Source organism: Pseudophryne corroboree, chromosome 6 (assembly GCF_028390025.1).
Source record: "Pseudophryne corroboree isolate aPseCor3 chromosome 6, aPseCor3.hap2, whole genome shotgun sequence".
NCBI classification, from domain to species: domain Eukaryota; kingdom Metazoa; phylum Chordata; class Amphibia; order Anura; family Myobatrachidae; genus Pseudophryne; species Pseudophryne corroboree.
Genome location: NC_086449.1, coordinates 189,426,255 through 189,449,246, shown reverse-complemented (window position 1 = coordinate 189,449,246; position 22,992 = coordinate 189,426,255). Strand labels below are relative to the sequence as shown.

The 22,992-nt window shown below is 48.2% G+C and overlaps 1 protein-coding gene across 2 annotated transcripts in view; it reads right to left on the bottom strand.

Annotated features, from left to right (window-relative positions):
• Positions 1-22,992, bottom strand: part of CTDSPL2 (CTD small phosphatase like 2) — a 116,901-nt gene that overhangs the window by 62,461 nt on the left and 31,448 nt on the right. For both annotated transcript variants that reach the window (XM_063925486.1, XM_063925487.1), the window contains exon 4: positions 938-1,087. In XM_063925486.1, the coding sequence (XP_063781556.1) occupies positions 938-1,087 (150 nt within the window). The remainder of the gene's footprint in view (positions 1-937; positions 1,088-22,992) is intronic.

Below are 22,992 nucleotides of genomic sequence, written 5' to 3'. Positions count from 1 at the left end.
GCAGTAGCAGCAATAGCTCTAATACGGTAATGTAGCAGGAGGCGTCACGTTTCCTGCTGCATTACTGATCTGAACTGCGTCCAAGGATTAGAGGCCAGGAAATCTCCATCCTCTGACAGAGATCCCGACCTCGTTTCTCCCCTGTAACGGCAATGTTTGGGGAAATGGAGCCCATCACCGCCCCCTTCCCTTTCAGACACAGCTGACAGCGACTGATAGTCTGATGCCGTAGTGCGACAGACGGTGTAGACCCGTACTGCACATGCACAGTACAGATTTGGCGCATGTGCAAAGTACCGAACATCGGCACTTTGTGGCATACACCACTACTCCAACCACATCTGAAATCATGCCCTTCCTCTTAGAAGTTAAAACTGAAGAGTCTGATCCCTCCTAGTAATGGACCTTTGAAGAGCTTAGGCGCTTGTGGGGCCTAGTTTTAGAGGTAGTCTAAAGTTCTTTCCAAGGACAAAGAAACCTACACTAAACCTTGAACAGATCTGACCAGACCTTGAGTCCAAACGGACTCCTCAGTGGGAAGTCAGAGGCCCCTTGCTAAACACGCCGACTATAAAGTCTGCTTACCTGAAGGTGTGAGGGAGGCAAATGCTGTGAGCTGACGAAGCTCTGGGACAGACTGGGCCAATGGTTTATAGAGGCTCCTGGCTGTGCCTCATTGTGATGCGTATTGTGATGGTTACACATAGTGAACTGTGATGAATATTAAGACATCATGAGTGTGTTGTGAGACAGTATATATAGAGGAACTGAAGTGGTGTCAAATAGTTATATAGTGATATATAGGTGCAACACAGTTTATTTTATAGATGAAAAGTACAGCATTTCTGGTAAAAACTACTTTTGGAAGTGGTTAATGAGATTATTATTATTAAATGTTATTTGCCTCACTATTAGCACATCATTTACAGACACTCACCATTTTTATTTGCTGGTGAAAAGAAGTTGAAGACAGGAGAGAAAATGGTTCCCAGCAGTGTGGTCCTGGGTGGGCTGGTTGGTCCAGTTCCATCCTCCAGCTTTCCATTTTGTTTCATGTGTTGAGCAGTCACCTCATAACTTGTGGCTTCTAGAGTAAGGGAGAAATTCATTAACAAAAAAAAACAAAACAAAAACACCATAGCAACACTGACATTTCCAAAGTGCTAAAAAGCTGTGTCAGGCAAGGAAATACTATATCATGTGTGCACCAATCTGTTAGAAAAGTACACAGGGCACATGAGCCTAAAAATAAACATACATCCTACACTTTCGTTTTACTGACTAGATGTTTTGAAATATAAAAATTTTTTTAAACATAGTTTTTATTCGTTGGATCACAGAAAGCAGCAGAAACCAACATATAGCACATACAACATAGTACAGTCCTAAAACAATCTAGGCGTTGGTATATAAAGAGAAGACTAAAAAGAACAAAAATGATCCGTTTTTGACCCATAAAGTGGGCAGTATAAGACAAAAAGCATGGCAGTTAGCTAAGAGGCCAACTGATGTAGATTAGAGAGTAAAAAAAGAAGGAAGTAGAGAAGAGAGAAAGAGAGGAAAGAGGAGAGTGAGAGATATACAAGAACAGGATAGGGTAGAATAAGATCCCCGGCCGGGGGGGGGGGTTGTTCCATTAGGTGTAGCACATGCTATTACTAATTAAAAGGCGAGGGAGCATGTTGGGTGGACAACCATGGACTCCAAATTTTATCAAATGACTTAGAGGAGCAGTTTACGATACTAGTCATGTAGTCCATACGGTAGACGTACCAGATGCGGGCGATTATAGATTGCATGGAGGGCGGAGCGGGATTTTTCCAGTCTGCGGCCAATTGACATGTCAGTGCAGAGACTATATGACGCAACAGTTTATTTTGAGATTTCTATAACATTGGCAGGTTTAAGAGGAGGAAAATATATTTAGGATCGTAGGGAACAGAAGTCTGCAATAAGCTAGAAATAAGATCAATCACGTCTTTCCACACAGTCACTATTTTAGGGCATGACCACCATATATGAAGAAAGGAGCCCTCTGAGCCACATCCTCTCCAACATCTATCCGATGTATCCGGGTACATTCTGCTTAAACGAGTTGGTACATAATACCATCTATATAATAGTTTATAAACATTTTCTTTAATTCTAACGCATATGGAGCTAGAAGCTGCGTTATCCCAGACTTCAGACCATTCCTCATCATCTAAAGTTGAACCCAGATCCAATTCCCATGCTCTCTCATGAGGATCACGTTGAGAGGATGGTTCCCCATTGAGAGTGGTATATAAGAGAGCAATTAGGCCATTGGTAGAATGACGCCGGAGACATACTGCCTCGAACGTAGTAAGGGGTCTGCTAGAGAGAACGTGGCTCATTGAGGAATGAAAGTGCCTAAGTGGCAAGAATTGATAAAAATGTCTGGAGGGGATATCCGTATCTTCCTGAATCTTGGAAAATTGAGGAAAACTAGAATCTTTGGTGATATCATTCAGGTACAATATACCTCTATCCTGCCAAGGGGCAAATAATAAGAATTTACTCAACGGTAATTCTATTTCTCGTAGTCCGTAGTGGATGCTGGGAACTCCGTAAGGACCATGGGGAATAGACTGGCTCCGCAGGAGACTGGGCACTCTAAAAGAAAGATTAGGTACTATCTGGTGTGCACTGGCTCCTCCCTCTATGCCCCTCCTCCAGACCTCAGTTAGGGAAACTGTGCCCGGAAGAGCTGACACAACAAGGAAAGGATTTGGAATCCAGGGTAAGACTCATACCAGCCACACCAATACACTGTACAACTTGTGATAACCATACCCAGTTAACAGTATGAACAACAACTGAGCCTCATTTAACGGATGGCTCATAACAATAACCCTTTAGTTAAGCAATAACTATATACATGTATTGCAGAGAGTCCGCACTTGGGACGGGCGCCCAGCATCCACTACGGACTACGAGAAATAGAATTACCGGTGAGTAAATTCTTATTTTCTCTGACGTCCTAGTGGATGCTGGGAACTCCGTAAGGACCATGGGGATTATACCAAAGCTCCCAAACGGGCGGGAGAGTGCGGATGACTCTGCAGCACCGCATGAGCAAACTCAAGGTCCTCCTTAGCCAGGGTATCAAACTTGTAGAACTTAGCAAACTTGTTTGACCCCGACCAAGTAGCAGCTCGGCAAAGCTGTAAAGCCGAGACCCCTCGGGCAGCCGCCCAAGAAGAGCCCACCTTCCTCGTGGAATGGGCTTTCACCATTTTGGATGCGGCAATCCAGCCGCAGAGTGAACCAGCTGAATCGTGCTATAGATTCAGCGAGCAATAGTCTGCTTCGAAGCAGGAGCGCCAACCTTGTTGGCTGCATACAGAATAAACAGCGAGTCAGACTTTCTGACTCCCGCCATTCCGGAAACATAAATTTTCAAAGCCCGGACTACGTCCAGCAACTTGGAATCCTCCAAGTCCCTAGTAGCCGCAGGCACCACAATAGGCTGGTTCAAATGAAACGATGATACCACCCTAGGGAGAAATTGGGGACGAGTCCTCAATTCTGCCCTGTCCATATGGAAGATCAGATAAGGGCTTTTACATGACAAAACCGCCAATTCTGACACACGCCTAGCCGAAGCTAAGGCCAATAGCATGACCACTTTCCACGTGAGATATTTTAGCTCCACGGTCTTAAGTGGCTCAAACCAGTGGGATATCAGGAAATCCAACACAACGTTAAGATCCCAAGGTGCCACCGGTGGCCAAAAAGGAGGCTGAATATGCAGCACCCCCGGAACAACGTCTGAATTGCAGGCAGTGAAGCCAGTTCTTTTTGAGAGAAAATGGATAGGGCCGAAATCTTGACCTTTATGGATCCTAATTTTAGGCCCATAGTCACTCCTGACTGTAGGAAGTGCAGGAATCGACCCCGCTGGAATTCCTCTGTCGGGCCTTCCCGGCCTCACACCAAGCAACCTATTTTCGCTATATGCAGTGAAAAAGTCTTGCTGTCACGTCTTTCCTAACCTTTATCAGCGTAGGAATAACTGCATCCGGAATGCCCTTTTCTGCTATGATCCGGCGTTCAACCGCCATGCCGTCAAATGCAGCCGCGGTAAGTCTTGGAACAGACAGGGCCCCTGTTGCAACATGTCCTGTCTGAGAGGCAGAAGCCCTGAGTCCTCTGAGAGCATTTCTTGCAGCTCCGGGTACCGAGTCCTTCTTGGCCAATTTGGAGCAAAGAATATTGTTCTCACTCCTCCTTTTATTACAATTCTCAGCCCTTGGGTATGAGAGGAAGAGGAGGGAATACATAGACCGACTGGAACACCCACCGTGTTACTAGTGCGACCACAGCTATCACCTGAGGGTCCCTTGACCCGGCGTAAAACCTTTTTTTAGCTTTTTATTGAGGTGGGACGCCATCTAGTCCACCTGAGGCAGTTCCCATCAATTTGCAAACTGCGTGAAGACTTCCTGATGAAGTCCCCACTTTCCCGGGTGGAGGTCGTGCCTGCTGAGGAAGTCTGCTTCCCAGTTGTCCACTCCGGGAATGAACACTGCTGACAGTGCGCTTACTTGATTCTCCGCCCAGCGAAGAATTCTGGTGGCTTCTACCCTCGCCACCCTGCTCCTAGTGCCGCCTTGGCGGTTTACATGAACCCCTGCGGTCTAACTGGATCAGAACCGGTTGGGCGCGAAGCAGGATCTTCGCTTGACTTAGGGCATTGTATATGGCCCTTAGTTCCAGGATATTGATGTGGAGGCAAGTCTGTTGACTTGACCACAGACCTTGGAAATTTCTTCCCTGTGTAACTGCCCCCCACCCTCGGAGGCTTGCATCCGTGGTCACCAGGATCCAGTCCTGAATGCCGAATCTGCGGCCCTCGAGAAGGTGAGCACTCTGCAGCCACCACAGGAGACACACCCTGGCCCTGGGGGATAGGGTGATTAACCGATGCATCTAAAGAGGTGATCCGGACCACTTGTCCAGTAAGTCCCATTGGAAGGTCCTCGCATGGAACCTGCCTAAGGGGATGGCCTCGTATGATGCCACCATCCTTCCCAGGACTCGAGTGCAGTGATGCACTGACACCTGTTTTGGTTTTAATAGATTCCTGACCAGTGTAATGAGCTCCTGAGCTCTTTCTATCGGGAGATAAACCCTTTTCTGGTCTGTGTCTAGGATCGTGCCTATGAGATGCAGATGAGCTGTAGGAACCAAATGCGACTTTGGAATATATAGAATCCAGCCGTGTTGCCGTTACACTTCCAGAGAAAGTGATACGCTGTTCAGCAACTGCTCTCTTGATCTCGCTTGTATGAGGAGATCGTCCAAGTACGTGATAATAGTGACACCTTGCTTCCGCAGGAGCACAATCATATCCGCCATTACCTTGGTTATGACAATCCCGTACCGCAATTCTGAGGTACGCCTAATGAGGTGGATAAATGGGGACATGAAGGTATGCATCCTAGTGTTCACTCTAAGCTTCTTTCGCAGGGCGCTGCGCCCTGCCCCTTTTTTGAGTGACAGAATGCGCCCTGCCCGTTTGCGCCCGCCCTGCTAAGAGCTGTCTTCTCCCCCCGCCGCGCTGTCACTTCTCCCCCCATGTGATCGCAAAATACGCGCTGCTATATCCAATCGCCGCCAGCAGCGCCTCCTCATCCAATCGCCGCTGGCAGCACCTCCTCATCCAATCACCGCCAGTGCCTCCTCATCCAATCACCGCCGGCAGCGCCGCGTCATCCAATCGCCGCCAGCGTCTCATCATCCAATCGGTGCCGGCAGCGTCTCCCCATCCAGTTGCAGTGTCTCGCTATCGAAGCCCGCCTGAGACGTCCCTCCCTCCTCCCTGCCCGCATGCTGCTCCAGGGACTGACTACACTACTTGTTTGCTGGTGCGAGGTCGCTTGGAAAATAGCGGAGACGCTGGAACGGGTTAGGTTCTCTGCTTCCGCCCTCCGGAACCTACTGACAGCGGGTAACATTGCTGTTACTAAAGGTACGGCAGGGCTGGGAGACTGTTCTGGTAGATACTGTATGTCACTTGTGAGCAACGCGCGCCCTCACCCAATGCATCTATTACTGAGCTTCACCATCTTGTAGCCATGTCTCTGTCCCCATGGAGTACAGCCGCCCCCCACCCCGCTCCGTTAGTTGCTTACAAGTTTAACTTTGTCCCCATGGAGTACAGCCGCATGTAGCCAAAGTTAAACTTGTAAGCAACTAACAGAGTGGGGTGGGGGGCGTAATTCGGCTAATGATAGAAATGGTCGGGGCTGGGGCAGTGCCCATTATTTACTTCACCCATGCCACCACACTGCCCAACATAAACACACCCAATACCCCCACAGTGGACAACATACACCCACACGTGCCCAGCATATGCACACCACCACAGTGCCCAGCATACACACCCCACAGTGCCCATAACACCCTCCATACCCACCCAGTGCTCATTATACACCCACAGTGCCCAGCATATGTACACCCCCACGGTGCCTATAACACCCTTCATACCCGTACTGTGCTTATTCTACACCCTTCATGCCCACACAGTGCCCAGCATATGTACACTCCCACATTGCCAGCATACACACCCCACAGTGCCCATTACACCCTCCATACCCACATAATGCTCATTATACACCCCACCTCTCCCATACACAGTGCCAAGCATACATACAATCCTATGTCCACACATAGTGCCCAGCATACACACATCTCAGAGAGGAGCTGATCTTAAAAGGTAATTGGGGAGTGGGTATCCTGGGTACTAATGCCTCCATACCCCTAACACTGACTACAGTACTACCTGCTCCTAATCCCCTTGCCCCCCAGCACTGTCCCAACTGCTATCTCTCCCTTGTGCAGTGTGCCCCAGTGCTCTCTCCAGTATGCGCAATATGTAGAACGTGCTCTACCTGGCGCAGTGTGTATAGGAGATTCTACCTGGTGCAATGTGTATGAGCGGCACTATTGTGTGGTATAATGTTATTTAGTACTATTATGTCGTCATGCCCCTTCCCCACGAAACAACACCCCTAAAAAAATTCCGGTGCGCACTGTCCATGCTTTCACCTATAGGAATGGGCGCACCAAGCGATATAGTATGTACCTATTTTTGCCCTTCTAACTTAAAAATGTGCCCTCACGAATGAAAAATGTGCCCTACCCGTGATCAGCACCCTGCCCTAAAAAATTCCTAGAGTGAACACTACATCCCTTATGACCCGATTCACGATAAAGTCTCCCTCTTTTTAGGCTTGCCCTGACCGCTCTTAGCGATTCCATCTTGAACTTGAACCTTCTCAGGTATATGTTCAGGGATTTTTAATTCAATATGGGTCTGACCGAACCGTCTGGTTTTGGGATTACAACATGGTCGAATAATAACACCCTCTTGTTGAAGGAGGGGACCCTTGACCACCACCTGTTAAAGATACAATATGTGAATTGCAGTTAACACTGGCTCCCTCTCTTGGGGGGAAACCCGCAGGGCCGTCGGTGAGGGGGCATCTTCTCACAGTCCAGCTTGTATCCCTGAGACACAATATCTATTGCCCAGGGACCTAACAGGGAGTGAACCCACTTGTGGCTGAACTTACGAAGGCGTGTCCCCACCGGGCCTAGCTCTGCCTGTGGAGCCCCAGCGGCATAGGTGGATTTTTGTAGGGGCCGGGGAGGACTTCTGTTCCTGGGAACTAGCTGTGTTGATCCCGGCTCTGACAAGAAAGGACGCACCTCAGACTTTCTTGTTACTTTATTCGAAAGGCTGCATTTAATAATGTCGTGCTTTCTTAGGCTGTGCAGGAATATAAGGCAAACAAGCAGAATTACCAGCTATAGCTGTGGAGACCAGGCCCGAGAACCCTTCTCCACACAATCCTCAGCCTTCCATATGCCTCTTAAGTCGGCATCATCTGTCCAATGCATATTCTACAGGACACGTCAAGCAGAGATCGACATAGCTTTGACTCTAGGACCCAGTATACTCATGTCTCTTTGGGCATGCTTTATAACTATATATCTATCACTTAAGACAGCATCTTTAATATATTTACTAGGGTCTCAATTTCTGCTGATAAGGTACCTGTCCACGCTGCCACAGCGCTATAAACCCACGCCGACACAATCGCCGGTCTGGGTAGTATACTAGAATGAGCACGCTATCTGCAGGATCCCTGAGAATAGCAAGTGCTACAGTCTGTGCAAACAGGACACCCTAGGGGAAGATTCTCAACACATCCTGGCCCTAGTGGGGAAAGGATACAGCCTGAGAATTCTCTTGTGGGAAGCTGCCGTCTCTTGTCTGGAGATTCCCGCTCTTTTTCCTCATGAGAGGAGGGAAATTTACCTCAGCATTCTTCCCCTTAAAAATGTGTACTCTCGTGTCAGGGACAGATGAGTCATCAGTGATATGCAAATCATCTTTTATTTCAATAATCATATATTGAATACCTTCTAGCCATCTTGGCTGTAACTTTGCATTATCGTAGTCGACAGTGGAGTTAAACTCCTTGTCGATACCAGTGTTTGTTATTTTGAATAGTGAGCATTGTGAGACTCTGAAGGTCTCTGTGACATAGGGACAGACATGGGTAGATTTCCTGTCTGTTCCCTAACCATTTGTGCAATAAATTCACCTCAGCACTTACACATATCCAAACAGGTGTCAGCGTTGTCGACGGAGACACCCTCTCACACACATATCCGCTCTATCACCTCCTTAGAGGAGCCTTTTACCTCAGACATGTCGACACACGCGTACCGACACACCACACACACAGGGGATGCTCTATTTGAGGACAGTTCCCCCACAAGGCCCTTTGGAGAGACAGAGAGAGAGTATGCCAGCACACACCCCAGCGCTATATAACCCAGGGATTACACTACAACTCAGTGTTTACCCAGTAGCTGCTGTATATACAATTTTTGCGCCTAAATTTATGTGCCCCCCCTCCCTCTCTTTTCACCTTTTGTGTACCAGGATACTGCAGGGGAGAGCCTGGGGAGCTTCCTTACAGCGCAGCTGTTAAGAGAAAATGGCGCTGGTGTGCTGAAGAAGAAGGCCCCGCCCCCTCAGCGGCGGGCTTCCGTCCTGTTTCTGACTAAAAATGGCGGGGGTTTTACACATATACAGTCACAGACTGTTTTATGTGTACTTTTATGCCAAAGGTATTTTTATTGCTGCCCAGGGCACCCCCCCCCCCCAGCGCCCTGCACCCTACAGTGACCGGAGTGTGTGGTATGCTGTGGGAGCAATGGCGCACAGCTGCGGTGCTGTGCGCTACCTTAATGAAGACAGGAGTCTTCTGCCGCCGATTTCATCGCTTCTCTTCTGTCTTCTGGCTCTGCAAAGGGGACGGCGGCGCGGCTCCGGGAACGGACGATCGAGGTCAGGCCCTGTGTTCGAACCCTCTGGAGCTAATGGTGTCCAGTAGCCTAAAGCTAGCTGCAAGCAGGTAGGTTTGCTTCTCTCCCCTCAGTCCCACGTAGCAGTGAGTCTGTTGCCAGCAGATCTCACTGAAAATAAAAAACCTAACAAATACTTTCTTTCTAGCAAGCTCAGGAGAGCCCACTAGGAGCACCCAGCTCTGGCCGGGCACAGATTCTAACTGAGGTCTGGAGGAGGGGCATAGAGGGAGGAGCCAGTGCACACCAGATAGTACCTAATCTTTCTTTTAGAGTGCCCTGTCTCCTGCGGAGCCCGTCTATTCCCCATGGTCCTTACGGAGTTCCCGCAATCCACTAGGACGTCAGAGAAAATGGCTTTTGGAAATGCAGGGTTATGTAGTATTGGTATGATGGGGGAGGGGGTTGGGGCAAAGCCAAATTTCCTATTGGCAAAGTCCCAAACCGTTAGTGAGCGGGAAACTATGGGGTGGGAGGACACATTTCGAGGGCGGCAGGATTTCGTGAGCCAAAGAAGAGAAGAGAGAGTAGAGAGACCTAATTCAGCAGCTTCTATAGATACCCAGACCCTTCGAGACTCGGGGTTGCACCATTGTACACATTGTGAGTTGCGTAGCTAAATAATATCTTTTAAAATCCGGGATGCCCAGACCGCCACTACATGTGGGGCGCTGTAATAATTTTAGTCGAACTCGGGGACGCTTATTTGCCCAAATAAATTGCGATGTGTGAAACTGTAAGAATTTAAAGGCAGATGGAGGGATAAAAATCGGTAGGGTTTGAAATAGATATAGTATCCGAGGGAGCACGTTCATCTTCACTGAGTTCACCCTACCTATCCATGAGATAAAGAGGTTGGACCAAGAAGACAGATCTGATTTAATTTGGTCTAAAAGTCTAGGGAAATTAGCTTGGTAAAGTTGATGATGGCTATGCGTTAAAAAAATGCCTAGGTATTTAATTCTTTGTTTGTGCCATTGAAATGGAAAGGAATTTTCCAAATTGAGCCTAATCGGGCCAGGGATGTAAAAATTCAGCACTTCAGTTTTACTCGCGTTGATTTTATAACCGGAATGTTTGGAGTAGAGATCAATTTCAGAAAGAAGTGGTTGCAACGACTGAGTTGGGGATCCAAGGGATAAGAGAACATAGTCAGCATACAAAGCAATTTTATGTTCAGAAGGGCCCACCCGCACCCCAGCTATATCCGTATTAGCACGGATCCTAGCTGCCAGCGGTTCCATTACCAAGGCAAACAGCAAGGGGGAGAGTGGGCATCCCTGTCTGGTGCCATTAGTGATTCCGAAAGTAGAGGAGGTGAGGCGATTGACCGAGACTGTGGCAGTAGGGGATCTATAAAGCGCCGAGACACCTTCCAAAAATTTGCCAGAGAAGCCCATCCTTCTGAGTACCGAGAAAGCGATGGACCAAGATATCCTATCAAAAGCTTTCTCGGCATCCAGTGCTAGTAACAATGATGGTAGCTTTTGTTTATAAATAGAATAAATCAAATCTATGGCTCTCCTGGTATTATCGGAGGCCTGACGGCCAGAGATAAAGCCCACTTGGTCTGGGTGTATCAACTGTGTGAGTAGGGTAGCCAAGCGGTTGGCCAAAATTTTTGCATAAATCTTAAGGTCAACATTCAGTAATGAGATCGGGCGATAATTGGAACATTGCGTGGGATCTCTCTCTGGTTTTGGAATCACCACGATGGCAGCTTGCACCGTTGCCGGCGCAAACGATGCTCCCTCTAGAACAGAATTAAATTGCGAAGTGAGATAAGGGGCTAATTCCGTAGTGAATATTTTCTAATATTGGGCGGTGAAGCCATCTGGGCCAGGCGCAGCTGACGACTGCATAGATTTGATAGCAGCAACCGTATCCTCCAACGAGATATTCTCATTGAGAAGAGAAATCTGCCGCTTCGTCAGGCACAGTAAGGGGGTGTCCAATAAGTATGAACATACTCCCTCTGGACCGGCAGAGGAGAGAGGAGGGACAGGGAGATTATACAATGAGCTATAAAAGCTCCGGAATTCCTCTACCATCAGTTTAGGGTCATAAGTGAGCGCATTTAATGTATCAGTGTAGTTTTTCTATCATTCCAGTAGCTCGTTTACTTCTCAGCTTATTGGCTAAGAGGCTGTCTATTTTATCTGCTTTATCATAGAATTTTTGTCCGAGCTTCTGTAGTATAGCTGCTGCTCTTCGTGACAAAAGAGTATTCAACTGCCCCTTGAGGTTGTCTATCTGGGACAGTAGAGGATCACTCGGGGCATTCTTGTGTTGAGCTAAGAGCGCAAAAATTAGAGATTCCAATGAGAAAATTTCCTGTGCTGCTTTCTTACGTATGGCTGAGGCCTTAGAAATAAAATGACCACGAATAGTGGCTTTGTGTGCCTCCCAAACAAACTTCCGGGAAGATATTCTCCTCAAAAAAATATTTTAGGGTTGATTTGGTGTCTGAGAGAGTGGAGGGATGCGCAAGAAGGGTGTCGTCTAGGCGCCATTTGCGTGCCGTATTGGGGGTTCTGTAGAATTCCAATCGAATATATACCGCTGCATGGTCTGTCCACGAACAGGGAGTGATGCCTGCATCAGAAATCAATGTCGTGAGTGATTAAGAAACATGGATCATATCTATACGAGAGTAGTGCTGGTGAGGTGCGGAGAAATGGGTGTAGTCCCTAGCAGTGGAATGTTTAAGACGCCAGGTGTCATGTAGATTAAGTCTTGCAAGGGAGGATGTTAAAGTGAGAGAGGTTTCAGTTGGGGATGCGTCTTTCTTGCTCTTCGGGGGGTTGGATTTATCCAAGAGGATCTAGCACAGTATTAAAGTCCCCATCTAGAATAATATGGCCCTGCGCTACTCTATGAATATGTAGAAAAAGTGTGCGGAAAAAACGTGATTGATCCTGATTAGGGGTGTATACTGACACCAGTGTGAGGATTTCTGTGCGAAGCGTGCAGATTACTATGATATATCGGCCTTCAGGGTCAGCAATGGTAGTAGTATGTACAAATGGGATGTTACGGTGAATCAATATAGCAACCCCCCGTTTTTTACAGTCAGCAGAAGCAAAAAAAGTTTGGGTAAACTGTTTACCTTGAAGCCTAGAGTGTGTACCAGTGAAGTGGGTCTCCTGGAGGAAAACCACATCTGCCTTTTCTCTCCAACAGGCGGATAACGTCACTGTACGTTTCTTGGGAGAGTTAAGCCCGTTAACATTCACAGAAAACAATTTAAGCGCCATGTGATACCAAGGAATGGTAAAGAATCAATAGAAACCCATCCCGGGGAAGAAAAGAAAAGAAGGGAAAAAAGGAACAGCAAGAAATCAGGAGCAGAGATGCAGACAAAGAGAAAGTAATAAAAGGACCCATACGGGAAAAAACCCTGAAACGGAGGGTCCCATTCAAGGACCGCTGCACAGTTATTAAACATTACACTCTAAACAACAAATAAAGGGAGCACGGGGGTAGCGGGAACAAAAAAAAACCCAATACAGGAGAAGCAGGTCCTCCTGGACCACGGTAGTGGAATCGGCAATGGGCGAAAATTCAGCAAGATAACCCAAAACATACAGTAAAAAGAAAAACGTACTATGCCATAAAGAAGGGGGGGGGGGAAACGGAGGGGTAGGGGGGGGGGGGGGGGGGGGGGAACGGAGGGGGGAAACGGAGGGGTGGGGGGGGGGGGGCAAAAGTAGGGGAGGGGGAAAGGGGGGGGGGAAGGGGGAATAAGGCGAAAAGGGCAAGCTCGACGTAATAACATAAAAGTAAGCATAACACATAACAAACATTAAAGTTTGGTAAGCAATATCAGAACTAATAATCATTCGCAAGGGGAGAAAAAAAAAAAAAGGACAACAACAGGGAGACCAGAGTCTCCACCCGTCAGCATAGAACATGGTATAGGGGGATACATCCCTAAAACAGTGAGAACTATCTGATTAGCTCTAAAAGTGTCCGCTAAGATCAAGGGGGGTCATTAGTGCCGTTGCGATGACGAGTTACCCTTGTCCATTCAGGGGGAGGAATCATGGGGCGTTTTGGCCCAGAGCATGAGGCAGTCTCACCATCATCTAACGGGATAGGGAGGAGACCAAGTTTAGCCAACAAATCCTGACCCCGAGTCAAAGTGAGTGGAGTTGTTCGCCGTAACCTGTAACATAAAAGGAAATCCCCTAGTAACTGGTTGGAGATCTTGTCGTTTTTGAATGGTAGACGGGGCCAGATCCTGAAAAACCTGCAGTTGCATATCTCAGAAATCGATAACTGGGGAGTCTCGAACAGACATGAGGATCCGTTCCTTGGAGCGAAAATAATGTAGACGAACTACCCTGGGCGGTTGAGACGGAGCAGGCTTCGCCCGGAGCGCTCTATGAGCTCTATCACAAAGACAGTCGCCATCCGAGAGATCAGGCAATACGTGTTGAAAAAAGTCTTTGAAAAAGGATGGCAGAGCGGAGCTAAGAATTGACTCCGCCACGTTGCGTATGCGCAAATTATTGCGACGGGAGCGATTCTCTTGATATTCTTGACGTTCTTTGAGATCCTCCATTTCATCGTGAAGTCTAGAGAGTTCCGAGTCAAGACGTTGCTGAGAGCGGCAGAGGTCATCCGTCTTAGATTCAAGAGCGTCTGTACGAGTACCAAGGGCCGTAAGATCAGACTTGAAGTCGGCAATAGCCGTCGAGAGTTCTTGCTTAAAGGCAGATTGCACCCCCTCTAGTAAACTGGTCATAACTGCTTGGATCTGCGGATCTATACCCGTCTCTGAAGAACAGGGGGAGGAAGGAGAGTCCGTAAGCAAAGCAGGCGGAGGGCCCTTAGATTTCGAGCCAAAAAAATTTGTGGGGGCCTGTGTGTTTTTCTTATTTTTTTTGCGCCATTACGGAGGATTGATAGGGCAGACGCGGAATCACAAATGTAAAAGGAGACACAGATGTTGCTTGTAAGAAGTATGTTAAGTAGAAAATGGGAAAGGCATAAAGAAACCCACCGCAGTCCAGGTAGGACAATTTGTGCTACTAGGCGAGCATTCCGGGTAGATGAAGGGCAGTCAGTGCCCTAGGTAGTAGGTGGCTGCAGTGTCGCCCCTGAACTTGTTTCTCCACTGGCCAAGAGGAGCAAAAACTACGCAGTGTCAGAGGTGGGAATAGGGATCAATGAACGCACCGCAATCTCCTCAGGGCAGTCAACAGATAGTGAGCATCGCCAAAGATGGGTGGTTGCAGTGTGGTCCAGGGGTCGTTTCCTTGCAGGTCAGAGGGAGCAAGGACCTTGTGGCGCCAGGGGGGGGAAACAAGAGCCCCACTATTGAAACTGCAATATAGCTGTCAGCAAGCAGCAGAGGGAGCCAGCAGCTGCAGTGTATGCCAAAGCTGTGCTCCTCTCAGGGCGGCTGGCAATGCAATGTGACCCAAAGACCTGCTGTCCCTTAGAGCAGCCGTCAGGCAGGGTGAAGCACCAGGAGCAAGCGGCAGCTATGTGGCTCCGGCGCTTGTCTCCCCGCCAGCCGAGGAGAGCAGGGACTATGCAGCGCTGGAGAGAGCGGCTATATCAGCGCTGAGATGATCCCGGCACCAGCGCCGATCCCTTCACCCCAGCAAACCTGCGGGCCCCGGCCGGGTTGTGATCCCCGAAATATAAAATATTTTAAGTACCTGACTAAAGAAAACATTAAAAGCAGGATTTTTGTACTTTCCAGTGAAATCCATTTCTTCTCTTCCACGAGGGACGCTGGAAAACACTGGATATAGAGGGTGGTGTGTGATGCCTAGCACTTTAAATGTTTAAAACATAGCTCCTCCTCCTTTTTAGCCCATGTTACCTCAAATCAGTTTAACCAAGCCCATGTAGAGACTGAAAAGAGAGAGGAAAATAAAAGGGGAGAAAGAAACTTCTCCCCTTTCTTGGAGTCTCTTGGAGCATCTGACTCCAAAATACTGTTTAATTCTTTACCAAAAAGAATATCTCCATGCAAAGACTCGGAACCCTTCTTGGACTCCGAGTCATCCTTCCATGTACGTAGCCAGACAGCTCTGCAAGCTGCTACTGCGGAGGCTGATGCTTGAGAGGCAATAGTACCCATATCCAAGGCTGCTTCTTTAATAAAAATAGCCCCCTGTTTTATTAAACAGGCGGCTATTTTTAAAGGTAGAAGCAGGCTTGGATATGGGTACTATTGCCTCTCTAGCATCAGCCTCAGCAGTAGCAGCTCACATTGTGCAATGTGGGATATTTGCGCTCTAGATGCCAATGAAAGATCATCCTCCAATGCAACAGCCCAGGCTGCCACTGCTTTTGCCATACAGGCTGAAGCCATGGTTGGCCTTACAATTGCCCCCAACAAGAAGAAAATGGTTTGTTTTTTTAAAACAGGATTTTAATACCTACCGGTAAATCCTTTTCTATAAGTCCGTAGAGGATGTTGGGGACACCAAAAGAACCATGGGATATAGACTGATCCGCAGGAGACATGGGCACTTTAAGACTTTCAAAGGGGGCGTGACCTGGCTCCTCCCTCTATATCCCTTCCCCAGACCCAGTTTGGAACTGTGCCCGGAGAGACGGACATTTTGAGGAAAGGAATTAACAACAAGGTGAGCATCATACCAGCTCACGTCATAAACATGCCGAATAACATGGCATTCAACTGAACACATGCCAACGGACATGGACAAAATTCAGCAACAAGCTGAAGAAACCATAACACAACCTGTGTGTAACCAGAACTAAACTGCAGAGACAGTACGTACTGGGACGGGCGCCCAACATCCTCTACGGACTTATAGAAAAGGATTTACCGGCAGGTATTAAAATCCTGTTTTCTATTACGTCCTTGAGGATGTTGGGGACACCAAAAGAAACATGGGATTATACCAAAGCTCTATAACGGGCGGGAGAGTGCGGATGACTCTGCAGCACCGACTGACCAAACTTTAGGTCTTCATCGGCCAAGGTATCAAACTTGTAAAACTTAGCAAACGTGTTTGACCCAGACCAAGTAGCAGCTTGGCCGCCCAGGACGAGCCCACCTTCCTAGTGGAATGGGCTTTTACCGATTTAGGTAACAGCAAACTTGCCGTGGAATGAGCCTGCTGAATCGTGTGACATATCCAGCGAGCAATGGTCTGCTTGGAAGCAGGTTACCCAAGTTTATTGGGAGCATATAGCACAAACAGAGACTGTTTTTCTAACTGGAGCCGTTCTGGCAACGTAAATTTTCAAAGCTCCGACGACATCCAGAGACTTTTCCTCAGCCAAAGTGCCAGTAGCCACTGGCACAACAATAGGTTGGTTAATATGAAAAGAGGAAACCACCTTTGGCAGAAATTGTTGCCGAGTTCTCAATTCTGCCCTATCTTCATGGAAGATCAAATAAGGGCTCTTGTGAGACAAGGCCGCCAATTCAGACACCCGCCTTGCAGATGCCAATGCTAACAAAATGACAACCTTCCAAGAGAGGAATTTCAACTCCACTTTACTTAAAGGTTCAAACCAATGTGATTTTAGGAATGTCAAAACCACATTAAGATCCCAAGGCGCCACAGGTGGCACAAAAGGAGGTTGGATGTGCAGGACCCCTTTTACAAAGGTCTGCACCTCAGGAAGTGAGGCCAATTGTTTCTGAAAGAAAATTGACAAAGCAGAAATCTGCACTTTTATGTAACCTAAATTTAAGGCCCGCATCCACTCCATTTTGTAGAAAATGGAGAAAACGTCCAAGGTCAAACTTCTCCACTGGACTCCACTTGGACTCGCACCAGGAAATATATTTCCTCCAAATACGGTGATAGTGTTTCAACGTCACACCCTTCCAAGCAAGGATTAGAGTGGGGATGACTTCATCGGGAATACCCTTACGGTCTAAAATCTGGCGTTCAACCGCCATGCCGTCAAACGTAGCCGCTGTAAGTCTTGATAGACGAACAGCCCCTGCCGCAGCAGATCCTCACGAAGAGGAAGAGACCATGGATCTTCGACTAACAACACCTAAAGATCCGGGTACCAAATTCTCCTTGGCCAGTCTGGAACTACAAGGAGCGCTGGAATCTGATTTTCTTAGGATTCTCAGAACCTTTGGAATGAGATGAAGCGGAGGGAAAATGTACACCGACGGATACACCCAAGGTGACGACAGTGCATCCACTGCCGCCGCCTGAGGGTCCCTGGACCGGGAACAATACTTCAGTAGTTTTTTGTTGTGGCGGGACGCCATCATGTCTATGTGGGGAACAGATTTGTTAGTAGGGAGAAGACCTCCTGATGGAGACTCCACTCTCCTGGATGTAGATCGTGTCTGCTTCCCAGTTGTCCACTCCTGGAAGGAAAATTGCCAACAAAGCGCTTACCCGAGTCTCTGCCCAGCGAAGAATCCTTGTGGCTTCTGCCATTGCTGTTCTGCTCTTTGTGCCGCCTTGGCGGTTTATGTACGCTACTGCTGTCACATTGTCCGATTGGATCAGGACAGGCCGGTTTCGAAGAAGATGCTCCGCTTGTAGAAGGCCGTTGTAAATGGCCCTCAACTCCAGCACATTTATGTGAAGAAGAGTTTCCTGACTTGACCATCTTCCTTGGAAGGTCACCCCTTGTGTGACTGCTCCCCATCCCCGGAGACTTGCATCCGTGGTCATTAGGATCCAGTCTTGGATCCCGAATCTGCGTCCTTCTAAGAGGTGAGAGCTGTGTAGCCACCACAGGAGAGAGATTCTGGTGTTGGGGGATAGAACTATCCTCCGGTGCATATGAAGGTGGGATCCGGACCATTTGCCCAACAGGTCCCACTGAAACACTCTGGCATGGAACCTCCCGAATTGGAGGGCCTCGTATGCCGCCACCATCTTCCCCAGCAATCGAATGCATTGATGAATGGAGACACTTGGTGGTTTCAGAATGAGTTTGACCAAACTCTGAATTTCCAGCGGAGGGAGGAACACTCAGCTGGACCGTGTCCAGAATCATACCCAAAAATGCCAACCGGGTTGTTGGAATTAAGTGTGATTTCGGCAGGTTCAAGAGCCAGCCGTGCTGTTGTAGAAGCGACAGAGACAGTGCAATGTCCTGTACCAGTTTTTCCTTGGACCTCACCCAAGTACGGGATAATTGTAACTCCTCTTTTTCTGAGGAGAACCATCATTTCTACCATGACTTTTGTGAAAATCCTCGGAGCCGTGGCCAGGTCAAACGGCAACATCTGAAATTGGTAATGAGTATCCTGGATTGCAAACCGGAGATAACTCTGATGAGGGGGATAAATGGGAACATGAAGGTAGGCATCCTTTATGTCCAAAGACACCATGAATTCCCCCTCCTCCAGGCTGGAGATCACCGCTCGGAGAGACTCCATCTTGAATTTGAATTTCTTCAGGAAAAAATGTAGAGATTTTAGATTGAGGATTGGTCGTACCGAGCCATCCGGCTTCGGCACTACAAATAGGCTTGAACAAAACCCTTCCCCTTGTTGCGCCCGGGGGACCGGGATCACAACCTGATTTTGACATAATTTTTGTATTGCTCCACAGACTAGAACTCTGTTTGGAAGCGAAACTGGTAAGGGTGATTTGAAAAAACGGCGAGGGGGAACGTCTTGGCTTCGGCACTACAAATAGGCTTGAATAAAACCCTTCCCCTTGTTGCGCCCTGGGGACCGGGATCACAACCTGATTTTGACATAATTTTTGTATTGCTCCACAGACTAGAACTCTGTCTGGAAGCGAAACTGGTAAGGGTGATTTGAAAAAACGGCGAGGGGGAACGTCTTGGAATTCCAGTTTGTACCCTTGGGTCACAATTTGTAATACCCAAGGGTCTAGGTCCGAGCGAACTCAAACCTGACTGAAAAGCCTTAGACGTGCCCCCACCGGTACGGTCTCCTGTAAGGGAGACCCGGCGTCATGTGGTGGATTTGGCGGAAGCCAGGAAGGACTTCTGCTCTTGTGAACTCGAGGAGGCGGAAGTTCTCTTGCCCCTTCCTCTACCTCTGGTAGCGAGGAAGAAGTTACCTCGGCCTTTTCTATATTTATTGGGCCGAAAGGACTGCGTTTGATAGTGCGGTTTCTTCTGTTGCGCAGGAGCATTAGGTAAATAAGTAGATTTACCCGCTGTGGCCGCCGATACTAAATCAGTAAGGGCGTCACCAAACAGTTCCCCACCCTTAAAGGGAAGGTACACCATATTTTTCTTGGAATCCGCATCAGCATTCCATTGATGAGTCCATAGCACACGTCTAGCCGCAATTGACATAGCATTAGCCTTAGCCCCCAGGAGGCCAGCATCTCTTTCAGCCTCTTTCAAGTACGCAGCCGCGTCCCTGATATAACCAAGCGTCACTAGGATGATATCCCTATCCAGAGTATCTAAATCCGCAGATAAACTTTCAGCCCATTTTTCAATGGCGCTACTAACTAACGCTGATGTAATAAGCGGTCTAAGCTGCGTCCCCATGGTAGTAAAAATAGCTTTTAAAGATGCCTCCTGCTTACGATCAGCCGGCTCCTTAAGAGTCGTCGACTGAGCCGCAGGGAGCGCTACCTGTTTAGACAAGCGTGCTAGGGCTTTGTCTACTGTGGGTGGTATTTCCCACTTATCCCTATCCGCTGCGGGAAAGGGGTATGCCACCTTGATCCTATTAGGAATGAGAAATTTCTTATCAGGTGTATTCCAAATGCCATCAAAAAGGTCATTTAGTTCAAAACGAGGAAAATAAGATTTTAAACCTACCGGTAAATCTTTTTCTCCTAGTCCGTAGAGGATGCTGGGGACTCCGTAAGGACCATGGGGTATAGACGGCTCCGTAGGAGACATGGGCACTGTAAAGCTTTAGAATGGGTGTGCACTGGCTCCTCCCTCTATGCCCCTCCTCCAGACCTCAGTTAGGACTGTGCCCAGAGGAGACTGACAGTACGAGGAAAAAGGAGTTTGTTATCTAAGGGCGAGATACACACCAGCCCACACCATACACTGTACAACATGGTATACAATAACCAGTTAACAGCATGAACAAAACAGCACCAGCCAGAGGCCGATCTCAACTGTAACTTAACCCTTATGTATGCAACTACTATATACCAGTCTTGCAGAAAAATTCCGCACTGGGACGGGCGCCCAGCATCCTCTACGGACTAGGAGAAAAAGATTTACCGGTAGGTTTTAAATCTTATTTTCTCTTACGTCCTAGAGGATGCTGGGGACTCCGTAAGGACCATAAGGTTTATACTAAAGCTCCAGAACGGGCGGGAGAGTGCGGATGACTCTGCAGCACTGACTGAGCAAACACGAGGTCCTCATCAGCCAGGGTATCAAACTTGTAGAACTTAGCAAAAGTGTTTGACCCCGACCAAGTAGCTGCTCAGCAAAGCTGTAATGCCGAGACGCCTCGGGCAGCCGCCCAAGAAGAGACCACCTTCCTAGTGGAAAGGGCCTTTACTGAATTTAGTACCGGCAATCCAGCCGAAGAATGATCCTGCTGAATCGTGTTACAGATCCAGCGAGCAATAGTCTGCTTAGATGCAGGAGTGCCAACCTTGTTGGCTGCATACAGGACAAACAGTGCCACTGTTTTCCTAACCCTAGCCGTTCTGGCTAAATGAATCTTTAAGGCCCTGACTACATCAAGGGACTTGGAATTCCCCAAGACCCCCGTAGCCACAGGCACCACAAAAGGTTGGTTCATATGAAATGACGAAACCACTTTAGGCAGAAATTGAGGATGAGTTCCCAACTCCGCTAGATCCGCATGGAAAATCAGATAGAGGCACTTGTACGACAAGTCCGTCAATTCGGACACCCGCCTAGCAGATGCCAAGGCCGATAGCAAGAGCCCTTTCCAAGCGAGAAACTTCAATTCAACCGTTTGAAGCGGTTCAAACCAGTATGACTCAAGGAACCGTAACACCACGTTAAGGTTCCATGGTGCCACTGGGGGCACAAAAGGAGGTTGGATGTGCAACACTCCTTCTACAAAAGTCTGGATATGGATAAGGCAGAGAACTGCACCTTAATGGAGCCTAACTACAGGCCCATATCTACAGGCCCATATCCACACCTGACTGTAGAAACTGGAGAACACATCCTAGTTGGAAACCCTCAGTAGGAGCATCCTTGGCTTCACACCAAAACACATTTTCTCCAGATACGGTGATAGTGTTTCGCCGTAACATCTTTTCTAGCTTTAATAAGAGTAGGGATGACCTCCTCTGGAACACCCTGCTTAGCTAGGATTTGGTGTTCAACCGCCATGCCGTCAAACATAACCGCAGTAAGTCTTGGAACACGCAGGGCCCCTGTAGAAGCAGGTCCTCCCTGAGAGGAAGGGGCCACGGATCTTCTGGGAGCCGTCCCTGAAGAACTGCATACTAGGCCCTTCGAGGCCAATCTGGAACATAGTTTTGTCTGCACTCCTGTTCGTCTTATGATTCTCAATATTTTTGAGATGAGAGGAAGTGGAGGGAACACATAGACCGACTGAAAACACCCACGGCGTCACCAGGGCGTCCCCCGCCGCTGCCTGAGGGTCCCTCGACCTGGAACAATATGTCCGAATCTTCCTGTTGAGGCGTGACGTCATCATGTCTATTTGAGGAAGTCCCCAGCGACTTGTCACCTCTGCAAAAAGTTCCTGATGAAGTCCCCACGCTCCTGGATGGAGAACGTGTCTGCTGAGGAAGTCTGCTTCCCAGTCGTCCACTCCTGGAATGAAGACCGCTGACAGAGCGCTTACATAATTATCCGCCCAGCGAAGAATCCTGGTGGCTTCTGCCATTGCTGCTCTGCTCCTTGTCCCGACCTGGTGGTTTACATGCGCCACGACTGTGACGTTGTCTGACCGTATCAGAACAGGTAGGATTGCGAAGAAGATTCTCCGCCTGTTTGAGGCCGTTGTAAATGGCCCTCAATTCCAGCACCTTGATGTGTAGACAAGCCTCTTGGCTTGACCATATTCTCTGAAAATAGTTTCCCTGTGTGACTGCTCCCCATCCTCGGAGGCTCGCGTCAGTGGTCACAAGAACCCAATCTTGAATGCCGAATCTGCGACCCTCTAGAAGGCGATTACTCTGTAGCCTCCACAGGAGATAGACCCTGGCCCCGGGGGACAGGGCAATCTTCCGATGCATGTGCAGGTGGGACCCTGACCCCTTGTCCAGAAGGTCCCACTGAAAAGTCTTTGCATGGAACCTGCCGAATGGAATGGCCTCGTAGGCCGTCACCATCTTTCCTAATACACGAGTGCATTGATGCACGGACACTCTTTTTGGCTTTAACAGGTCTCTGACCATGTTCTGGAGTACTTGGGCTTTTTCCTCTGGTAGAAAGACCTTTTGTTTTCTATGTCCAGAATCATGCCCAAAAACGACAGTCGAGTGGTTGGAACCAACTGTGACTTTTGTAGTATTCTCAGGGAGAGAGATATGCTTTGTAACAATTTTTTATTTTTTAACTCGCCTTTATCAGGAGATCGTCCAAGTATGGGATAATAGTGACCCTTGCTTGCGCAGGAGCACCATCATTTCCGCCATTACCCTGGTGAAAATCCTCTGGGCCGTGGAAAACCCAAACGGCAACGTCTGAAATTGG